The following is a 22,572-nucleotide window of genomic DNA, read 5'->3' on the forward strand; positions in this document are numbered from 1 at the left end:
ACATGATAGAGGTTTATAAAATTAGGCATGAGGTAGAGAAAGTTGACAAAGATACATTTTTTCTCCCTCTCCCAAAAATACTAACTCGAGAACATCCAATGAAACTGATGAGCAGTAGTTTCAGGAGAGTGATTAACATGGGGAATTTGCTGCCAGAGGACATAGTGATGGCCAGAGGACTAAGCAGCTTTTAAAAGGGATTAAACATGGAGGATAAGTCTATCAATACCTACTAGCCATAGTCACTGAGAGGAACCTCCACATTCAGAGGCACTCAGCCTCTGCATCCCAGAGCCAGGAGGCAACATCAAAGGAAGGCTTCGGCCTCTCTGCCCTGTTGTTGTCTGTCCAGAGGAACTGGCTGGCCACTGTGTGAGACAGTATGCTGGACTAGATGGACCATTGATCTGATCCAGCAGGATTCGTCTTATGTTCTTACGCCTGCCAGGTGGTCCTCCTCTTTTGTGCTGGAAAACCATGGGGACAGACCCCATGTCCTTGTCATCATCATTCTACCACATCCAGCCTTCTTGTGTTTAAATCTGGTTGGGCCAGTTGGAGTGCCTAGCAGTTGCATGGAACCTGTAAGGCTGGTCCTCGGCTCACACCCATTGTGACTGTGATCTTTCAGGAAAGATGGCAGCAATGCAGGTTAGAAAAAGAACAGAGCAATGCAGTAGAAACCTGACAGATAAATGAAATGAGGCTGATGAAGTGTGGATACTTTTTTAGAAAAATAAACACACAAAAATAAAATTATCCACCAGTATGGGGTTGAATCTAGATAGCTTTTCCACTTAATATTCTCCAATTGACTTCTTTATTACTGCTCCTGTAACATGCAGCTTTTGTTCATGCCAGTCCCCTGAACTCCAGCATAGTCTTTTTGGTGGTCAAAGGGTGCTCATGGCTTCTCTTTTCACTAGCAGAAAAACTGGTTTGATCCAACCCAAATTCTAAAAAGCAAAAGCTTCTTGTGGAAGGAACCCTTGTTTTATGGAAGGGAGAAGATTCTAAGCAAAGTTAATTAAGGATAAAGCAGGAATAACTGACAGTACAAAAAAAAAAGTGTTAATATGTAGAGGGAAAGCTTGGATGCAATGGGAAAATTTGCAACATCAGAGCATGGCTTATTCATTTCCAACCAACTGGAGCCCCAAATGTCCACCAAAACATACTCCTGAGGGACAGGGGACCCCCCACCCGGAAAAATCTTTGGTAGGATCCAACCCAAGCAATAGAATGTGAGAAAACAGGCGGAAAGGCAAATTTGCTGGTTCTAACCACCTTGGAGTTGAGTGGAAGATGCAGAACAAAGGATTCCTACCTGTTCTCTGAAGCTGCATCACACAGATTTGCTAAAGTGCTGCCTCTAAGTTTCAGGGAACCCCCCCCCCCCAAGGAACCATACTTAGTTTGATACTCAGCTGTTAGGAGAGTAATCAGGTAATATATTTCCCCTTCTTCTCCTCCCTTTCATCCAATAAAAACCGCTTGCAAATCTACTCAATCGCATGTAGTACCATACCATATTTTTTACTTGCGTAATGTTACATCTAGCAAGATTGCTTCATAAACAGATACAAACCCACACATTCAAATATCCCATTTTACTGAGGGAAACCAGAATATTCCTTAGAAGTGTGTGTGCATGAGTGCCTTCATTCATCTCCATGGATGAAAGGAAGAATTCTCCTACTGTGGGGAAATCAATACTAATTTTGTCTACCCCATTTGTGACAGTTGTCCTACTAAAAAGCAAGAACAGATAGTTCTGAGATCTTTTTATCTGCTCGTATGGTAGTCTTTACATTTGCCATTCAAATGCTATTTCAAGTTCAGACACTATATGCTGTACTTTAGTTCTTAAAAACAGCACATGAACATTGATAGTGTGTTGTTTGTTCAACAAGGATAATGCTCACCTCTGTAGCTGCTTGTCACAGATGACGAGTGTGTTTGAGCCTCGGGTTGCTGTTTATTGGAGAAAGCACATTATGAAGAATGTAAGAAATCATTTGTGGTTTTGGTGGTCTCTCAGGGAGTTGCATCATAGAAATGCACCCTGAGGAACAATGTACCAAAAATATGTCACAAGAGTATTTCTCTCTCTCTCAAGTCTTTTATGTTCTGGCTCAGAAACTTTGGTTTTAAGTACCTGCTACCTACAAGAGAGTATAATCACTCATGCATGAATGGAAGGGGTACTCTATAGTATATTTTGATGCCAGTACATCATGGAAATGCACCTTGAGGAACAATTTACCCAAATGATGTCACTGAAGCATTTCTCTCTCTTTCAAGTCTTTTAAGTACCTGCTACCATAAAGAGAGTATAATCTCTCATGCATGAATGAAAGTGGTACTCTATGGAATAATTTGTTGCCAATACATATCTGGTCCTTGTGGTGGCCTCAAAAGTAGATAAAAATGAAAGGAAAGCTGCAGAGCTTATCTGACTCTCAGTCTCCATTAGGGGGCCAGGTTGTCCCCATTAACCAGGTTCCTATTGCTGCTCAGTGGAACAGTGGGGGCAAAATGTGTGGGGGGGCAGGTGTAGTGCAATGTCATGATGTTGCTTCTGGTTGCTCTAGGAATTTCCTAAATCTCTATGGTTAAGATCATAGTTAGTTGGGAACTTTCTATAATGTTGTGCAACACCCTGATGACACTTCCATCTAAGCAAGTAAAAGTGATGTCATGGTGGCATGTTAAAGTCTTTATTTCAAGTCTCTGCCCCTTGGAAGCTTCTGGCTTGCATTGTTTATCTGCTTTGGGGAAGAGGCATAGAGCCGGGGTGGGACTTGGGCAGAACCAAAAGCAGGAGAGGAAAATGGAAAACCTTGAACAGGGATGAAGAAAACCTAGATTTAGGGGTGTAAAGCTTGTGTACTCAACATTTTTGGCCCTGGCTCCAGCTTGGTGGAACTCTTTGCCTACCAACATCAACGCCCTGCAGGATCTGTTACAATTCTGCAGGGCCTGTAAGACAGCGCTGTTCCGCCAAGCATATAGCTGAGGACAGCAATGGTTTCAACATCAATGGTATTTAACATCAATGGTTTTAACATCTATTCTTTAGTTCCCCACCAGACGAATCCAATCATCTACAGCATGCAGAACAAAGAAAACAAACTGTCAATGTGGGAACACTTTTTCTTCCTTAATGCTGCAATCATACACACTAAGTAATGTATTTTCAATTCACTTTCAATGCTCTTTCCAACTGGATTTTGCCAGTTCACACAGTAAAATTCAGTTGGAAAGAGCATTGAAGTGGTATTGAAAGTGCATTATTTAGTGTGTGTGATCACAGCCTAAGTTAGTCTTTCGTCATAAATGAAAATCTGTTCATAGGTGTTCATTTGTTCAGAAACTCCTGATGTGGCACTGGCATTACTCACTCATTTTAAGCACAACTTCCCAAATATGACACAAAGCCATTGGGTTGGATCCAATCCATTTCACCACTAGTGAAAAAGACAGGATGTGGGTTTTGTTTTGTTTTTACAACCAGAAGGCTATGCTGAAGATCATGGAAATAATATGAACAAACACCATAAGAGAACAGAGGCTCTAATAAAGTGAGGAATTTGATGAGGTTAATCAAGAAAGCTTGCTGTATCCAAAACATTGTTCATTGTTATTGTAGTTGAGGATCAAATCATGGTTTAAACTCAGAGTTTCAGGGTGGGCCACAGTTGCTACCCAGCTGCTATTTTCATTTGACTACAGAAGATTGAAAAAGACAGATCAAAGATCTGAGCAGGTAAAATTGTGTCCCATAATTCAGCCCATATATTCTTTCTTCTAGCAATGGCTATCTACTGGATGGACAATGTGGAGATGGATAGCCAGTGAGAACAGTGTATCTTTATACACAGGCATTTGCTATACAATGGCTGCGGTCACACGGAACAGTAGCCACACTAGAGAGACGGAAGACATGCGGAGTTTCCGGGCGCGATCTCACCGGCACATCTGGGAAGCGTAGCGCTTCCGTGGCTCAACTGCGGCTTCCCGCCGAAGAAGCGCAGCAAAAAATTAGTACCTCTGAGGTACTAGTTTCCGGAAACTGCGGGGCAAGGGCGGGCGTCTGATCGCGTTTCTGGTGGCATCCGGTGCCCACCCATGTCCCCTCGCAAACAGGTTGTTTTGTTTTCCCAAGGCTCCACGGATGCGCACAGGCACCCAACAGAGCATGTGCACACTTCCGTTTTAAAACGTAAACAAAACACAACGATCTAACCGGAGTGACGGCCCTTTTCTTTCTTTGAAGTTTCGGGAGAATGGGGGGGGGGAGGCATTGCCCCTGAACCGCAGGTCTCCGCGCTTTCGCTCTCTGGTGAGTGTTGAGATCAGCCCCCTCCGAAGGGAACTGCCCTGGCTCCAAGTCCAAAGCCGTTTAAGTCAGCGAGGGGGGGGGGTCGTGCTTCCGAAGAACCGGGCCTGTGTGTTTCTTGCCAGGTGTAGCTGTCTGCAGCTAGGCTCCGCAGGCGAGGGGGCCCACTTCTTTGCTTGTGGTGTGATTGGCACCCCCCCTCCCACGGAACTTTGACGGAACCTCCTCGGGAAGTCTGGTCGTGAACCCGCGGGTTTGTTTGCCCCGGGGCTAACTGCTGCACTTCCCCGCCGCAGTTTCCTGGCCGTGTGACTGGGACCTAAGTAGAACAATTCTGAGTGGCCAATAAAAGTGAGCATTTCTTCTATAATTCAAGATTCTTGCAATTTGAACAGAGGAGTGGCCACATATCTCTGCCTCCCCCCATTTATCTTCCATTCTCTGTATCTTTTTAATAACTTAAAACTTTCAGGAAAGGCACAATATCCTAAAATGTCAGGTTTCTGAAACAGTAACTGGAATTAGTAAAAAAAAAATAGTTTCCTGAGAAAGAGCAGGGAGAAGTTGAACATTGTGTTTTAGAATGATGAAACATATACTTCCTACAGCAGGAAAATCCCACACCAATTTTACTGTATCAAGGTTGATTTTCACCAGAATTTAATAGTGTTTTTTTTTTGTGAAATTAGGAGAAATCTATGATCTCAACAATGTATCGTCCCTCAGGTTTGATTTTTGTTTCTTTGTTTTTAATGCTTGATTTGATAGGACATGGAAAGCTAAAATATTTTCTTTAACATTGGAACAGACTCTAGAGGAGCTTAGCAGCTTTATTTGGGGGTGGAGTGCTCTGTATCTCCCAGTAATGGCATATCCATGTTGTTTCAAAATGGCTCCACAATGGATCTATTATAGTAATCTTGTATATTGTATCTAACAGTCAAGTTTTTTTCACTCTTTGTTTTGGCTGTAGGGCATCAATGTAATTTGAAAATGACTTCTCAACACTATTTTAAACTTCACATTCTCAGTTAAAATAGCACAAAGGTTCAGGGGTGTCCCTAGAGAAACAATTAAACTTAATTTTAAATGAGTTCATAGACATTTGGTAAAACGGTCAGGTAATTACACTTCATTAATGTAATTGGGAAGTACTGCAATACTCGACATGCATTATTTTCTCCTTGATTTCTCTTCACAGCATTAAACAAACATAATATGAATACAAACTTTTTAGGGTGGTGGTTACAGCTAATATTTGAATATTAGTCTCCTTAGGTCATGAGAAGTTATTTTAAGGTCATGGGAGCTACATCATCTTATTGTAGCTCTGAAAACTGTACAAGCATTACATGAGTCACCATGAAAGGATAATTTCTGTTGATTTTTCTCATTTCCCTGAGAAATTAATTAAAGCAGTAGGTAGTACAATTTTCTTTTTGTTTTACTCTTCCAAAGATTATTCTTTTCAAAATGAAGACTTTGGGGCACTTCAGGCAAAAACGTATGATTTAGTTTCAAAGGATGCACCTTAATGATTAAACAAAAATAAATAAATCAGGCTTTCAACTCCTATTGCAACAAAAGCAGAGGAATGAGAAGTGGTCTTCAGTTGATTATAGCCATAAGCAGCAGCCCAGCCCAACCACTGTTCTGGAATAAACTGCATAAATCCAATATATATAGGACTGCTAGGGCTAATTCTTTATTTTAGCATACCTGGAATCTTGGCCATCTAGGCCCATTACAGAGGCACATCTTACTGCAGATTTTCAGAACAGTAAGCCTTTAATCTTGACTTTGGATTCTGTGCCCGCCTTACACACCAATCTTTTTTCTCTGGTGTATTTCTTATGCAACCACACTTTTAAAAAAACCATGTTTCTAAATAGGAATGGAATATCACTTGTGAAATGTGGGGGGTTGCATCCATTAAAAACAACAACACGTAATTGCCCTATTGCAACTGTGCAGTAGCATCCAGCAAGACCCTTCCATTTAAATCCTTGTGGTTCAGTGTTTGTACATGCTTTATAGCATTAGTTTGTCAAATGAAGGGGAATAATAATAATAATAATAATAATAATAATAATAATAATGATGATGATGATGATTATGATGATAATGATAATGATGATAATAATAATAATCTTTTGATTTATTAATCGCTCAATCCTTGCAGAGCTGCTGGCTCTGAGTGATTTACAGTTACTCATGTATTCACAAGGGACTAACAATGATAGGGGTAAGGGAGGACCACATATATCATTAAATCGCACACATTTCACAGCCGACGGGGAGTTTATCCAGCTGTAAGCTTCAGACGTGTTCCAATGGCATTCTCCCTCGGCATGGCTTGATGTCGTCAGCTCTCTCAGTTGCAGCGCAACACTGCCACCGCCTGGCTGGAATTGCCCATTACAGGCCATGATGCTGAATATAGCTCTCCAGGCTTTTGATCTCACGTGCTGGACCTTCCATTCGTCGACTAACACCTCCCCCACCGGGGGGTTTAGTGTGCCCGCCCTCTCTAAGGAGTGGTACCCATTTCATCTACTCGTCGAAGTGCCCATTTCATCTACTCGCCCATGTGGCTCCCCCAAACTTTTTCACTAAATCATTAAAGGGGAAAAATGTTTTTAATTTTATTTATTTCCACAATGGGCCTTATTGCTAGTAAGATATAAAATCAATACCAAAACATTAAACCCAAAAGCTGAGGGGTGGGGAGCTCACAGCTGCTTAGCTGTTTCTCATGAAGAGCTTTCTGTCCTTCATCAACTGTCAAGAAACACCATGAATTGTGCCAAAAATTCATGGAAGTTGGTCCCGGTTCTTCAGTTTATTTATTTATTTATTTATTTATTTATTTATTTATTATTTATCTTTCTACTTACTACCCCGCTTGAACCCCCCAAGGGGTCTCTGAGTGGCTACAGTTAATCAATCATCCCTAACCTATGGCCACAAGTACTGGGGTGGGGACAACCCTACCGGCACCCAGTGGAGGGACTGGTTGTTCTTTTCTTCCCGGGTCGGCATGTCGGCTTGTCGGCTTGGCTTCTGATTCCTCCCCTTCTGGTGGTCTTTTTCGGCTGCGGCTCAGCAGGGTCCTTCCGTCATGTGGCACGCTCCGGAGCAGCTCGGCTCAGTCCTCCAGGCTCTGCCACGCCTGCACCTTTCGCGCTCCCCGCATCTTCCTGGCTCCGCCTTCCGCCACCGTCTGTTCCACCGGAGATGTTATGCCTGGTCGCCATCTTTCGCCACTCGCCGCTTGCTGTTTCGCCGTTCGCTGTTCACTGCTTATCCGATGCTCCAACGACCCCCTCAATGGGGGAGGGTGCCCCCTACCATCTAAGGTAGATACCCATTTATCTACTCGCGCATTGATGTTAATTATCGCTTTCGAACCGCTGGGTTGGCAGGAGCTGGGACTCGAGCCAGGTGCTCACCCTGGCCTCAGCGGGTTTCGAACAGCTGTAACAGCTGTTCATAGATGTTACTAGCAGGCGTTTAGCCGCCTGTGCCACCGCTCCCTGAACTCTGGTTCGCAAACCTCAAGCAGACCAAAATTCATTATGAACTTCATTTTGTCAGCCTGCTCATGCCCATCTCCACTTGACACCACGGTATGTGACAGACTGTCTTCTTCAAGTTCCCCCCCCCCCATTCATATACACCTTCTTGGCTCACCCTGGCCTATGTAATTTATCAGGTGAATTAAGTAATCACAGAAAAAAATCTGATGTACTAATAGGTGTGGATTTTTCTCTTGTGACTTTGATCTTATTTAATGTAATCAGACACAGATATGTTGTATTAGTTATCAAGTTATGCTTATTATGAAAACAGAAGAAATAATATAGCAAAGGGGGAAAGGTTTCAGCCTCAGCTCGCAATTAAGTGAGCTGAACTCTTGGGAGTAAGTTGTCAGGTGCAGAATATAAATGGATCTCTTTCTCATTGATACAGCCCTTTTGCTTTGGGTTAGACAGAAATTGGGAATGTACATTGTAGCAAGTCCCACAACTAGATGTAAGGAATTACACTGTTGAAAGAATATATTTATTTTAGAAGCTAGAGAAGAAATTGAAGCTGATGTTATCAAGGTTCTTATACATTTTCTCATTGTACCATGTACCATATAGCTGATGTTTTCCCCTCTGTATCACAGCCTCCAGAACTCTCTTTGAGCCTGAGTTTTGTGTTTATAATACATGATATCCATCAATCTGACCATATGAGCATACGGAATGAAAACACAATATTTGCAAACTCAGTTACAACCTCGGCAGAAATTGGAACAAGAGATCCCAGGATGAAAAGAAGAGGAAGTACTTGGAATACTGCTTCTACCAGGGTATTCAATCATTTATGATCCTGGACAATCAGTATGTTTGTTTGTACCAAATTATTGTAGAAAACTGATAGTTACTCCTTCCCATCATCTATTTCCTTTTATTTTACTATTTCAAAATGTTGCATTGAGCAAATACCCTAGTTAAAAATAAAACTTAAAGCAGAACCTTAAAGTATAGAATAAGTGTGGATCATGGCTCAAGAAAGTATCCACTACCTATTTTCCATGAACAATGCTGTATGCACAATGGCAATGCGTGCACAACCTGCAGACACATAGAGTCACTTTGTGAAGTTTGATATAGTTCCAGATCAAGTGGCTAGAATCTATAAGCATGGAACTTGTGCAAGTGTAGTTCACTGCCATTTAATATGAGGAAGTTGTGTTTGAGCACTGCAGGTGAGAGACTGTTCTCTGGCTATTTTGTCCCTGATGAAAAATTTGCCATTTTCCCCACGCTCAATTCAATGCTGGGCTGTCTCTTAGACTGAGATGGTGAAACAGTCTAATTGTTAATTGGTATTATGAGAATAAAATGGTTTCTCTAATATATTCTACAGGCAGACTGCAGTTGGGATATTGAGGACATGATGCCCAACCTTACTTCCACACCTGAATTTCTGCTCCTGGAATTTTCAGACATCCGAGAACTACAGATCTTACATTTCTTTGTCTTCTTAGCAGTGTACTTGACTGCAGTGAGTATCTTCTCATCATCATTGCTGTAGCCCTTGATCATCACCTGCACACCCCCATGTACCTTTTTCTCATAAACCTGGCACTTCTGGATCTTGGCTTGGTTTCCGTCTTGATGCCCAAAGCTATGGCCAATTCCTTCCTGAACACCAGGTCCATTTCTTATTCTGCATGTGTATCTCAGGTTTTCTTCCTCTTGATCCTTGAAGTTCAGATTTTGCTGTCTTAACAATAATGGCACACGATCGGTATGTTGCTATCTGCCGTCCATTGCAATATGAGACAATTATGCACAGAGAAGCCTGCATTCAGATGGTAGCCAGTGCATGGATTGCAGGCATACTCAATGGTATATTACACTGTGGAGGAACTTTTGCCATCACCTTCTGCTCCAACAAGATCAATCAGTTCTTCTGTGAAATTCCACAGATTCTAAAACTCTCCTGTTCTGACATGTATCTAGTTGAAGTTGGTCTTATTGTGTTTGGCTGTTTCCTTGTACTAGGATGCTGCATCTTCATCATCGTCTCCTACATGCAGATTTTTGCAGCAGTGCTCAGAATCCCTTCCATTCATGGTCAGAAAAAGGCCCTCTCTACTTGCCTTCCTCACCTCACTGTCGTTTCTTTGCTTGTATTGACTGGCATCTTCGGCTATGTGATGCCTCGCAGTCAGGCTTCATCTGACCAGAATGTTCTTTTTGCAATAATTTATGCTGTTCTCCCTCCCTTGCTCAATCCATTCATCTACAGCATGAGAAACAAAGAAATCAAGACTGCATTGTTGAAGCTCTCTGACTTGAGGCACTTTTCAAAACTAATTGCAGCTTTTCTGTGAAAGTGAGGTTCAAGAATCTTGTGCTGAAAAAATGTTAACCTCAGATATCATATACTAGAAAGATTATGTTGACTTTTTTTAAAAAATTTTTTTATTAATTTTCAAATATTTAACAAACAATACATAATAACATTTATAACAAATACCAAAGCCGTAGCTCGTAGATCTTATACATAAATCCAAAATATTTGTTTTAACTAGTAGGACATTATTTTCTCATAGTTTTGTGGAAGTATATAATCAAGTTTTGATGTGAAGTTACATAATCAAAAAATGTAAACCACATTTCTATAAAATTATTATGTCTTAGCATTCCCTGAGCCACTTTTAATTGAGTAGCAACTTTATCTGCTATTATTACATCCCGCAGTTTTACATACCACTGAGATACATCTGGAACTCTGTGTGTATTCCATTTCTGTGCCAAAATAGATTTTGCTGCATAAAGCATTAAAACCAAAGCTTCTGTTTGTTGTTTAGTTAGTTTTAAGGTAGGCCAATAGTTTAATAACACAGATTCATATAAAAAAATGAGTTTAAATCACTTCAGAAGCTGCTGACAGAGTCAAGGGCCAGTTCCGTGTTTTGATGGGCCTTGGGCGAAGAGTGCTCAAGGGCCCACCTCTCCTCCTATGTCCATCATCATGATCTCTGCCCCCTCCAACATACCATCCACCTCCCCATGCATCCTTTGCCTACTTGCTCCAGACCACTCCCACAGCCACCTGCATGCCTTTTCCTCAAGGGCACCATGACATGTGTGTCCTGATTAGGGTTGCCAGGTTCCAGTTGCGAAATTCCTGGATATTTTGTGTCTAAGGAAGCAAGTCTTAGGAAGCCAGAGTTTAGGGAGGGGAGAGGCCTTACTTGAACAGAATGCCATAAAACCCACCCTCCAAAGCAGTTATTTTCTCCAGGGGGGGAAGAGATCTGTTGTCTGGAGTTCAGTTGTGATAGCCGGTGATCTTCAGGCTCCACCTGGAGGTTGACTACCCTAGGCATAGCAGTTAGCGCTTCAGAGCAGGGTCTGCCAGACCCAGGTTCTTGCTGTGGAAGCTGTGATTTCACAGACTTTCACTGTAACCCCCAGTCACTACCAGCTTGGCCACTTTCTTGGATGAATAAATTATGAAAACGGCTCTCTCCTGCTTGGCTCCACCATGACTGGCTGGCTACTGAGGTAGGCCAGTGGCTGTCAAACCATTCGTTTCAAACCCCTGCTGTGCAACGGACTTTCCCCTAGGATTGCCAATTTCCAGGTGGGACCTGGAGATCTCCCGCTGTTACAATTGATCTCCAGATGACAGAGATCAGTTCCCCTGGAGAAAATGGCTGCTTTGGAGGGTAGACCCTATGGCATCACTACTGTTCCATCATAACCTGGCCCTGGAAGAGAGAACATCAGTGTTTCCCGAAACAGATGACGCTGAGTTGGCAGAGCAGTTGCAATACACCATCTTGTGGAAGATCATGCTAGAACATACAGAGCACTTTTGTTAATAATAATGTTATTGTACTGTAGAGATTTTAAATGGTTTTTAATATGTTTTATATTTATTACTGGCTTATGCCTGATTGTAAGCCGCCCTGTGCCCGCGTAGCGGGGAGGGCGGGGTATAAATTGAATCTATAAATAAATTAAATTAAAATATACCCTGCTGAGTCCTTCCCCTCCCCAAACACTGCCTTTCACAGGATCTGCCCCCCAAATCTCCAGGTATTTCCCTACTCAGAGCTGGCAACCCTACTTTCCCCTCAGTGCTTGTTGCTAGGCAACCAAACTTGGGTCTGTCAGTAAAAGGTGTGGGGGGGAGACCCTTTCTAAGCCTATTTTGGTCTTTGGGAGAAAACTCATTGAAGCCAGTCCTAACTAGCATTGACAGCTTCAGGTGGGGAAATTCTTGGACATTTTATGATAGAGTCTAAGGAAGCTAGGGTTTGAGGAGGGGAGAGGCAGCTGAACAGAATGCCATAGAGCCCACACTCCAAAGCAGTTATTTTCTTGGGGGGGGGGGAGAGAGAACTCTTATCTGGAGTTCAGTTGTGATACCTGGCGATCCCTAGGCAAAGCAATCAGTGCTTCAGAGCAGGCTCTTGCTGTGGAAGCTGAGTGGGTAATTTTGGACCAGTAACAGACTTTCAGCCTAACCTACCTCACAGGGTTGTTGTGCAAGTCAAAAGGGGGAGAGGAGAACGATATAAGCTGCTTTGGTCTCCATTGCAGAGAAAAACTGTACTTTTCCTCCTTGGGAACTATTGTTGCCAATTTCCAGGTGAGAGCTGGAGATCACTCAGAATTACAACTGATCTCCGGATGGCAGAGATCAGTTCCCCTGGAGAAAATGTTGGACTCTGTGTCATTATACCCTGCTGAGGTCACCACAGCAAATTGACGCTGAGTGCCCAAGGAAGGGGCACTCTCCCAGAGCCTCTTTCTAGAGCTCATTGCATTTATTTCCACAACGGGCCTTATTCCTAGTTTCTTATAATAACCCAAGTTATTCCATGCCAAGAACCTGCAATGAGAGTTTATTCATCAATTCACTTCTCTTACCTCAGCTCCAGTCCTGTTCCACAAGAAGTATGTGAAATTCTGGCTATACAATTACTATCATATCTTGAATAAGATCACCTTCTGTGACAGATACCCCCTCTCTTGGTTCCTGAACTGCTGAAGTGACTCCCTGGTGTCACAATTTACACTGAGCTGGATCTTCAAGGATCCTAGAACTAGGTCTGCATCCATCATGGCAATGAGTGGAAAGCCCCATTTTGCACCCAGTATCTCCAGCATGAATACCTGGTGATGCCATTTGGCCTCTTTAGTTTTCCCACCATGTTCCAACAGCAAATGCCAGTCTTCCATGACCTGCTATATTTATGCATCACCATCGACCCTGACAACATTCAGGAAACATTTTATTCCAAGAAAATTGAAAAAACAAGCCATTCATTGGAAGGGTTTACAACCCCACTCTCATAGAACAGCTTGGTGTAGTGGTTAAGAGTGGTGGGCTCTAATCTGGAGAACAGGTTTGATTTCCCAGTCCCCCACATGAAGCCTCCTGGGAGAAACACATAAACATATTAACAAAAGTTGGCTTTAGTTTTGTATAGAATTTAAAGTATGGAACAGACATGTGAGGAAAATATTAATTAACACATGCTGCTAGCATGGTCTTTTTCTTTCATTTTTGCTTGCACAAGAGCTCCAGCACAAGTGGAAATTTTTTGTGGGTTCTAACCCAAATCTTTTCAAAAATAATTTTAAAAATTAAGAAAATATAAGCCTGTGAGGGAACCTAGTTGCATATCCCTCACATTGCAACTAGATTGGTCCTTAATCCTATTTTTTAAAATAAAAATAGAAATTCTTGAAATAAAAATTAGTTTCCATGGGAAGTATCTTTAATTATATTAGGGAAGAATTAACTGTGGCAAGACGTAAGGGCCCCTGACCAATGTTCCCTCTAAGCTGTAGAGTCCTGTGAGCAAAAATTCTACTTTGTGAGCTACTAGCATTAAAGTTGTGAGCAGGTGATTTGGCTACTGCATAAATTAGTGTGTTCTGGAGCCCTCCTTCCTGAGCCGAGACAAAAATGTGTGAGCCAGAGGCTAAAAAACTGTGAGCTAGCTCACACTAACTCAGCTTAGAGGGAACACTGCCCCTGACTTGCTTAGGGCATCTTTGCATCTATGGCCCAATCTGCATCTAGTATTTGCTGCATTGTTGTACCAAACCCACACTGGAACAGAAAAAGATGCAGCTCAAAACCACATTCAAGTACCCCAGGTTAATGCTGTACTGACTGCAGAGTCACCCCTGGCCATAAAACAGCCATAAATCTATGCAGACAGCCACCATAAAACCAGAGATCTAAGGAAGTGAAAGCAGCATGCAGTCTGGATGCTGCTATAAAATTCGACAATCAATCAAAGTGAAAGTGGCATGCAATGTAGATGGAAATTTCTGTTCCAGTGTGGGTTTGGTAAGACAGCAGAGCAAATGCTAGATGCAGATTCAGCCTTCAGGGATAGAAGCAGGCCAGAAAAGGAGGTCTTCTTCCTCCTGCTGTAAGCCCGCAAGCCTGCTATGGTGTTTTTATAGACTGTGTTATACTGTACCTGATGAAGTGTGCCAACGATGAACTGTGCCTGAAACTGACATGCTGAGAATGCCCAGTGAGAGTGCCTACAGAAGACAGTGGTCCTCCAATGGTTGCTACTCCAGAGGTGTCCCCGTGTCTAGTACATGCCATGGATCAACGCACGTGGTGGTCCCAGAAAGCACACAGCGCCATTTCAAACTAGCAAAATGCCATTTCAAAACAGCCACATGGTCTCCTACCTGCAGGGCCCCCTCCCCCTCGCACCAACGAAGCTGCACGTACTCCCAACGACCCTGCATTCAGCCCTGGCCGCATGGGCATGAGTCATCCATCTACATACGAATATCCCTAGCCCAGGTGTCTTGATTGAGTTAGCAACTAGATCTCAAATTGCCCTCCAGTTTCCTGGCCCACCCAGAGGAATACAGTAGCCAATCACTGACCTTTTGGCTATGACAGAACACTGTGTCATAGGGGAGGTCCCCTGAACCCAGCTCCTCCTCTGACCCCCTCTGATATAATCAAAAACGCACCTCATGTTCGCTCTCTTATTATCCCCCATCGCACCCCATCTACGTCCTCTATAGAACCTGCTTTTCCTCTTAAATCCAGCTTGCTATCCAACATCCTACCCACCTCTCTTTACGCTCTAGAAGTGCACATCTAGAGCTCTCTTGGCACGTGGTCTTAGCTGGTCTGAGTCCATTTGCCATTCTTTTCCAATTTTCTTCACATCCTTATCCCTTCACTGGAAGTTTGGAGCCGCGCAGTTGCAGCTAGGTAATTATAACCCAGAGCATCAACCATCGTTTTCCTGCAAATTGCAACTGTGCTGTATTATTCTATCTTGATTTCTTAGTTCTTGTGTGTTGGGATTGTTGTATGTTATTGTGTGAAGTGTATCAGTAAACTACAATTATTATTAAGGAAGACTGCCTCAGTCTCTCATTGGGAACCTCGGAAGCAGTGCCATCCTCCGTAAACATAGATGGTTGTTCCCGAAATTAATAAACTGTACCAATTGTTTCCATTTTGGAGCAATTTGGCTAACACTGCCACTGCAATTGCAAGGAGCCTCTTGATGGCAGCAAAGAATGTCCTGGGCAGGCCTGGCTGTAGCACCATCCAGCCCATCATTGGCTGCCTGGGTCAGCCTGGAGGGGCACGGATTGGGAGGATCTGAGGAATGAGGTCTTTCTTCCCCCTCCCCTGTACAGGCCAGTGCTGCTGCTGGGCCCAACTCAGTCAGCTCCAGCAACCTAGCTTTCCCTCTTTCAGTTACTGTCTGTAGTGTGAGTTATCCTCTTTTCTGTTGTGTTTTATGTTCTTGTCCCAGCTGTGGGCATTGGTCCAGATACATTTTTTGGGGAGGCCATACCTACATGCCCATCGCCTCCATTTGCGGAACCCCATTAAAGAGTCTTGGAGGGGGAGCCATGCAGTGTTATGCCCAGCTTGGGGACTGTCACCCTGCAGCACTCTCAGGTGGCAGGGGAACCATGCAGAGGCTTGTGCCTATGTGGGACCACTAGACTTGCTACTCTGTATCCAACCCCAGCAAGTTGGCTAGAGAGTCATTCCACTGGTTGACAGGAAGTTCACCCAGGGCCTGGATCTAGGCCCTATGTCATGCCAATGCTCCAGTGGCTGAAATCAATAAAGCTGTGGCCTGTTTTGTCCCACCTTTGTATCAGTTTGGGTATGTTCCTCCACATCCCCCCCCTCACCTCCACCCCTGCCTTTAGGATCACAACTAACATTTTCTATATACTAGTGTGCTGAATTCCTGAGATCAAATCTCCAGAGAGAGAAAACCAATAGTAATGATCTACATCACATGTATGTATTTGCAACTTAACTCCAAAACAACGAGGGATTCTGCTGCCCTCATTTGGACAGATTCCATTCACTTCAGCATTTATACAATCTGGTAGCATAGTTATCAAGCTCAGGGTATATAAGGAACTTTTACAGAAAAAAGTCCTGAGAGCAAAGACTTGTCACTTTCCTCTCCTTTTATTTTTTGGAAAGGAGTGATATGGGATATTACTACTAGATGAGCATACAGTAGGGAATGAATGCCTGCTTGTTTCTCTCCCCACACATATCTCTGGTGGGACTGTCAATCATCAGATATTGGAATATGTGAACATATTAATACAGTTCAAGGATCCGGAAGTTTCAAGTGAATTCTAGTGAGCAGTATCCCCTGATTCTAAGGGTGCAGAGGTAAGAGTCTGTCTTTTATTTGGGCAGCATAATAATGTAACATTTTGGTGTATAGGTGTAAATTATGTATTAATGCTCTTATGTAGACTTTCTTCTTTTTATTGCTATGCTTTAACATTTTGAACTGGTTTCTGAATGACTGAAGTTTGGACTATAGTGAAGAAATTGGGCTAACAGCTCAATCAGCAAATATATTAAGCTGGTTGATTGAGTTCTACCAACTGTTTCAGTGGTGAAAGAGGAAGGGAGAGCTCCTTTTGACCACCCAGATGCTATGATAGGGAGTGTAGGACTCATATGGACAATTGCTGTGTGATGCTGAAGATCCACTGAAGACAGGGATCGAGCTAGAGCAATCAAAATAACTAGTAGGATCCAATCCAATGAAATTAAATCAAGCCACTCTACTCTGCTCGAATCCAGGGAGGTAATGAACATACGTTCTTTTCCTGCCCCATCCTGAAAACTGCACTATTGCTTTCATCCTGCAAACAGCCAGTTTTGCTAATTTATTTTGCATGGAAAATAAATTACAAAAAGTACAATACAAGAGAAGAAAAACACACGAAACACATAATGGGAGAGACAAACAGTGGAAGAGACAAACAAGAAACTTTATTTCCCAAAATACAAACACAAGACCTGTCCTCCCATCAAGATTGTCAGAAGTTTTATACTATATATATATATACTACACACACACACACACACAAGAAGGGGAACCCGCGATACTCATGGGGGACAGCTCCATGTGGAGAAGAAGGAAGCATCCGCAGGTGAGCCTTCTCCCTGCCCCCCACACCAACGGTGAGGCCCCGTGCGGGCCCACCAAGCCTTCTCCCTCCTCCTCCCCCCTGGGACCGAGGCCTGAGCTCGGCCCGCCAAGCCTTCTCCTTCCTCCCCCCCCCCACGGCAGTGGTGGTGGCGAGACCTGAGTGGTTCACAGCTACCGGCCCACCAAACCTTCTCCCACCCCCTCCTGCCCCATAGGTGGTGGCGGCGGGACAGTTGCCGGGGCATTCTCTGTGCATGTGCAGGGAATGCTCAAGTACTTTTGGGAGGATTTAAATATCCTTTGTAAACTTTTTTCAACTTTTTAGATTTTTCTGCACATCTGGGGATTGCCCCAAATGTGCAGGAAAATCTCTTTGCCCCCTAGGTGCCTCTGATGTGTGGATTTAGATATCCGCATGCAGGTGGCACCTTGGCTATTAGATATATAGATATTTGGCGGAGTCAGACAGCAAAGCAGAGGTGTGCGATTTGGGAGAAGACAGGGTGAGCTGGCAGGGGGCAGATAACCAGAAAAAAGGAGATGGTTTGAGGTGGTGGGGAATTCTAAGGACAGACAGAGGGCAATCCTGAGTCTAGCATTTGCTCCACATTTTCTCAACTAGGAGGAAAAAGTACAGCTCAAACCCGCATTCAGATACCTTGGGGGCAATGCAGTACTGACAGCAAAGTCACCCTTGAATGGCCATAAATCTATGCAGAAAGAAGGAGGAAAAAAGGGTGTGGGGGCACAAAGCATACTCTAACTGTCCTGTTGTGTGTTTGTGTGTGTGTGTTGTCCCTGTCATGATGAAAGATGGCTTAGAAGGGAAAGCTAACCTAGCAGTCTGTGGTGCTTTACTCCCCAGTGGGGACTGAAATCAGTTTGCATCATTTTCCACTCCTCCATTTTATCCTCACAATAATCCTGTGAGGTAGGTGTAGTGGAAAGTGTGTGACTGGTCCGAAGTCAACCAGTGACCTTCCAAAGCAGAATGGGGATCTGAGCCTGGATCTCTCATCTGACATTCTAACCACTATACCGCACAGGCATGGATAGGTCAGAGAAGATCAGAATAACTGTCTAGTCTGATACATGTGACAGCCCACATTTCATTCATTTCATTTATAGTCTGGCACACAGAGTGACAGTTAGAGTCCAGTAGCACCTTACAGACCATAGATTCAGGTAGGTAGCTGTGTTGGTCTGAAACAACAGAACAAAGTTTAACTCCAGTGGCACCTTTAAGACCAACAAACGTTTATTCAAGGTAAAACTTTCCTGTATATGAGGAAGTGTGCTTGCACATGAAAGCTTATACCTTGAATAAAATGCTGTGGGTCTTAAAGGTGCCACTGGACTCAAAAAAACTTTGTTCTACCTTAGAGACCATCAAGGGTTTAAAGGTATAAGCTTTCAAAAGTCAATGTTCCCAGGGAGCTTTAACATCAAAAGCTTATACCCTGAAACTCTTGTTGGTCTCTGAGGTGTACTGTACTTGAAACTTACTGTTCTACTGCAGAGCAACACTGATACCCTCTGGAACTATCTACACAGAGTGAGTCTTGCACGTGCATGCCTACATCTGTCTGTGGCCAATGTGTATTCACTTTAAACATTAAACCAAGGGCAAGTATCTGGATGAATGTGGGGTTCAAATCACAGGTTCAGCTCTAAATTAATTGAACTTAACATGAGAATTACTCAACATACAGATCAAGAAAAACCAAGTATATGCTGTAAGATTGTAAATGTATAAATGGTTACCCCTGACCAAAAGGATGTCCACTTAGCCTCAACCAGGACCAAGGCTTTCTCTGCCCTGGCTCCGACCTGGTGGAATCAGCTCCCACTGGAGATCAGGGCCCTGCCAGGACCTTCTGTCATTCCACAGGGACTGTAAAATGGAGCTTTTCTGCCAGGCCATCAGTTGAGGGGACGGGCATCTTTTTTAGATTGCCTCCCTGCCCTTGCTCCCAATCTGCTGAAAAGGCCCATTTGATCCCACCTGTTGCTCTAAGAGATATGAAATTTTTGCTACCTGTATGCATTTTTATTGTTTATTGTTTTAACTGATTTTAATGTGACTTTATTGTAACTAGCTTTGGACTTGGCCTTTTGTGATATGATCTGAGCCTGCTTTGGGGAGGGCCAAATATAAATCTCAAAAATAAATAAAATAAAGTTGTGAATAGGGCTAACCCCTCAGATCTATACTACTCTCAGCACAATTTAATATTTATTCTTAAGACACAATTGTAATATTTCCCTTCTGTTTCCTTCCAGAAGTGGCATTCATTTTTTGAATGTGCTAAAAAATGGCGAATGCAACGTCCATTTCAGAGTTCCTGCTCCTTGAATTCTCAGTGATACGGGAACAGCAGATCCTTCACTTCCTTCTATTCCTGGCACTGTACTTAACAACAGTCACAGGGAATCTTCTCATTATCACTGCAGTGGCTTGTGACCGCCACTTGCACACACCAATGTACTTCTTTCTCATAAACTTGGCCATACAGGACCTTGGTTCAGTGTCAGCCATTATCCCAAAATCCATGGTCAATTCACTCATGAATACTAGAGACATCTCTTATTCTGGATGTGTAGTTCAAGTTTTCTTTTTCGTGTTCTTTGTAGGATCTGATTTTTTTCTCCTCACTGTCATGGCATATGACCGGTATGTTGCCATTTGCAAACCCTTACAATACGAAATGGTGATGAACAGGCAAGCCTGTACCCAAATAGTTGCCACTGTATGGATCATTGGCCTTCTTTATGGAGCACTGCACACTAGTGGCACCTTTGCAGCTACTTTCTGCTCCAATATTGTCAATCAGTTCTATTGTGAAATTCCACAGTTGCTCAAGATCTCCTGCTCTGACTCATATCTAACTGAAGTTGGTGCTCTTGCAGTCAGTGTAATTGTAGAGTTTGGTTGCTTTGTCTTCATCATTGTAACATATGTGCTGATCTTTTCTACAGTGCTAAGAATGCCCACTATCAAAGGAAGGCAAAAGGCCTTCTCCACTTGCCTTCCACATCTCATTGTTTTCTCTACATTTATAGTTACTGGGTGGTTTGCTTACCTGAGGCCTCCATCTGAAACACCTTCTGATCTGGATTTGGCATTAACTGTGATCTATACTTTTGTCCCACCCATGGTGAATCCCATTATTTATAGCATAAGGAACAAGGATGTCAAGATTGCCCTGTCAAAACTGTTTGTTCAGTTGTACTCTTCTGAGAAAATCTTACCTAGTATTTGCATCTAAGCCTGTATGTTGTGTATGTTACATGATTCTCATTTATATGGGGGAAAGAAGTTTCATTTGGACCTAGAGCTAAGATAGAAACAAAATCTAGACACCAATGACCACCCTGGTATCAGGAGATTTTAGAATATTTATCCCCTATGTCTTCTTTTGGCCTAACTGTACCCTCATGATTGTTTCCCAAAGAAATCACTGGGAACCTTTGAATTTTGTAGGAAATGGGAAGGGCTACAGTAAAGGATAAGCTGAGGTAAAGGCAATACCCAAACTCAGCCTAAGATTCAGGAAGGAACCTTTCTTCACAACTCAATAGGCCTTCCCTTGGTAGCTTTCTACAAAGTCAGTAGAACCACTGACTTCTATGACAGAAGGACACATCACGTGAAGCTGTTTAGTGCATAGAGACATATTGCCTCTCCTTTTTACTTCAGTTTCCATGTGAAGCTCAGCTTCTTACATTTATAAGAGAGCATACCACATTTTGCACCAAATGACTAGCATTCTCCTCAATTACTGAGGTTTATAGGGAAAGAAATCAGTTAATTCAATAAATGATTACAACATACTACTTAATTTCAGAGGTCTAAAGGTTTTGGGTAGCACCTTAAAGACTAACAAAATTTGTGGTAGTGTATGAGCCTTTGTGAATTTGTTAGTCTTTAACAGAGGTCATTTTGGGGGGGAACGTGGGGGAACGCAGTTCCCCCGGGTGAGGTACAGGGGGCGGGGCACACGATGAAGCCCCGCCCCCTGCTTCTGGCCGCCCCGCTTCCAGCCCTCATTCAGCCAGGAGGAGGCAGGAGAAGAGGGAGGGTAAGTTGCTTCCCCCCCGCCTCTCCCCACCCCTGCCTGCCTGGGGCCAGGGAGAGCCTTGGCGGGGCTTCCTCGCACTTCCGTACTAGATTCTTACTCTTTTCTACTGCTAAAGATTAACATGGCTACCCATCTTGATCTAAAGGTGTTGAGATTTTTGAGACTGTTGGCAGAGTTTAAATATGCAAAGAGGAGTGGAGTTCAAGCTGCTGAAAAGAATAAATAGTTTTCTTTAGGAGAGAAACAACTGTGCAAAGCAGAGAGGAGAGAGAAGGTTCTAACTATCTAACTGTGTAATGAACCAAGGAGGAAGTAGACTCAAAAAGAGAGGAAGTCTCAAATCAGCCAATCAGGTCACAGAAGGGGATTATTAGAAAAATACCAGGAAGTCCTTAACTTCACTATGGCCCCGTTAATACGAGGGGTTTTGGTCCGGGAGCGAGACAGAACGGGGGGCGGATCAAACAGGCGCGATCCCACGGCAACATCTGGGAATCGTTGCCTGTCAGTCCCCGATCTGTCTCTTCCACGCAAAAACCCGATCTAAAAAGAACCACCTACCTGGGTGGTTCATGCGAAGTGGAGCGGCTCAAACCGGCCGTGGGATCGGCCGCGCGTCCTTGCAGCGGCACATCCCGGCCTCCGGCCAAAACTGTGCATGCTTGAGCATGCGCAGTTCGGTGGCCTCCCCCTTGCCTCTGACACTTCCTCCCCGGCATGTGATCGTGCCGGGAAGCAACGGCGCACGGTGCACGGGATCCGTGCGATCCCGCTTACGCGTATCTTTTTTGATGCGGCTCTCGTTAGCCGTGCTTCGCCTCGTGTTTTCCCTGCCGTGTGGCAGGGGCCTATGCTAGCTACCTAACCCCTCTGATACCCCCTGAAGGGGTATTATTGCTTTATGCCCACAGATGATCTTGTGAATTCTAACAGAGACAGGGGTATTTGAAGGGTCATATAGCTGAACCTGCCATGACTTGGATAGCTTAGGCTAGCCAGATCTTGTCAGATCTCAGCAGCTAGCAATGTTGGCTCTGGCTAGTATTTGGGCAGGAGACCATCAAGAAATACCAAGGTCATGATGTGGAGGCAGGTAATGGCAAACCACCTTTCAACATCTCTTGCCTTGAAAACTCTATGGG

General features: G+C 43.5%; 1 protein-coding gene and 1 pseudogene across 1 annotated transcript; both read left to right on the forward strand.

The window, feature by feature from the left end:
• Nucleotides 1-9,289: 9,289 nt before the first annotated feature.
• Nucleotides 9,290-10,235, forward strand: LOC107105553 (annotated as a pseudogene).
• Nucleotides 10,236-19,663: 9,428 nt separating this feature from the next.
• On the forward strand, nucleotides 19,664-20,617 carry LOC107105554 (olfactory receptor 14A16-like). Its single transcript, XM_015405549.1, has one exon. It carries the CDS (start codon nucleotides 19,664-19,666, stop codon nucleotides 20,615-20,617), a length of 954 nt encoding a protein of 317 aa, XP_015261035.1.
• The last annotated feature ends 1,955 nt before the right edge of the window (nucleotides 20,618-22,572 follow it).

This window comes from Gekko japonicus, unplaced genomic scaffold (assembly GCF_001447785.1).
Source record: "Gekko japonicus isolate JY-2015 unplaced genomic scaffold, Gekko_japonicus_V1.1 scaffold2643, whole genome shotgun sequence".
NCBI lineage: Eukaryota > Metazoa > Chordata > Lepidosauria > Squamata > Gekkonidae > Gekko > Gekko japonicus.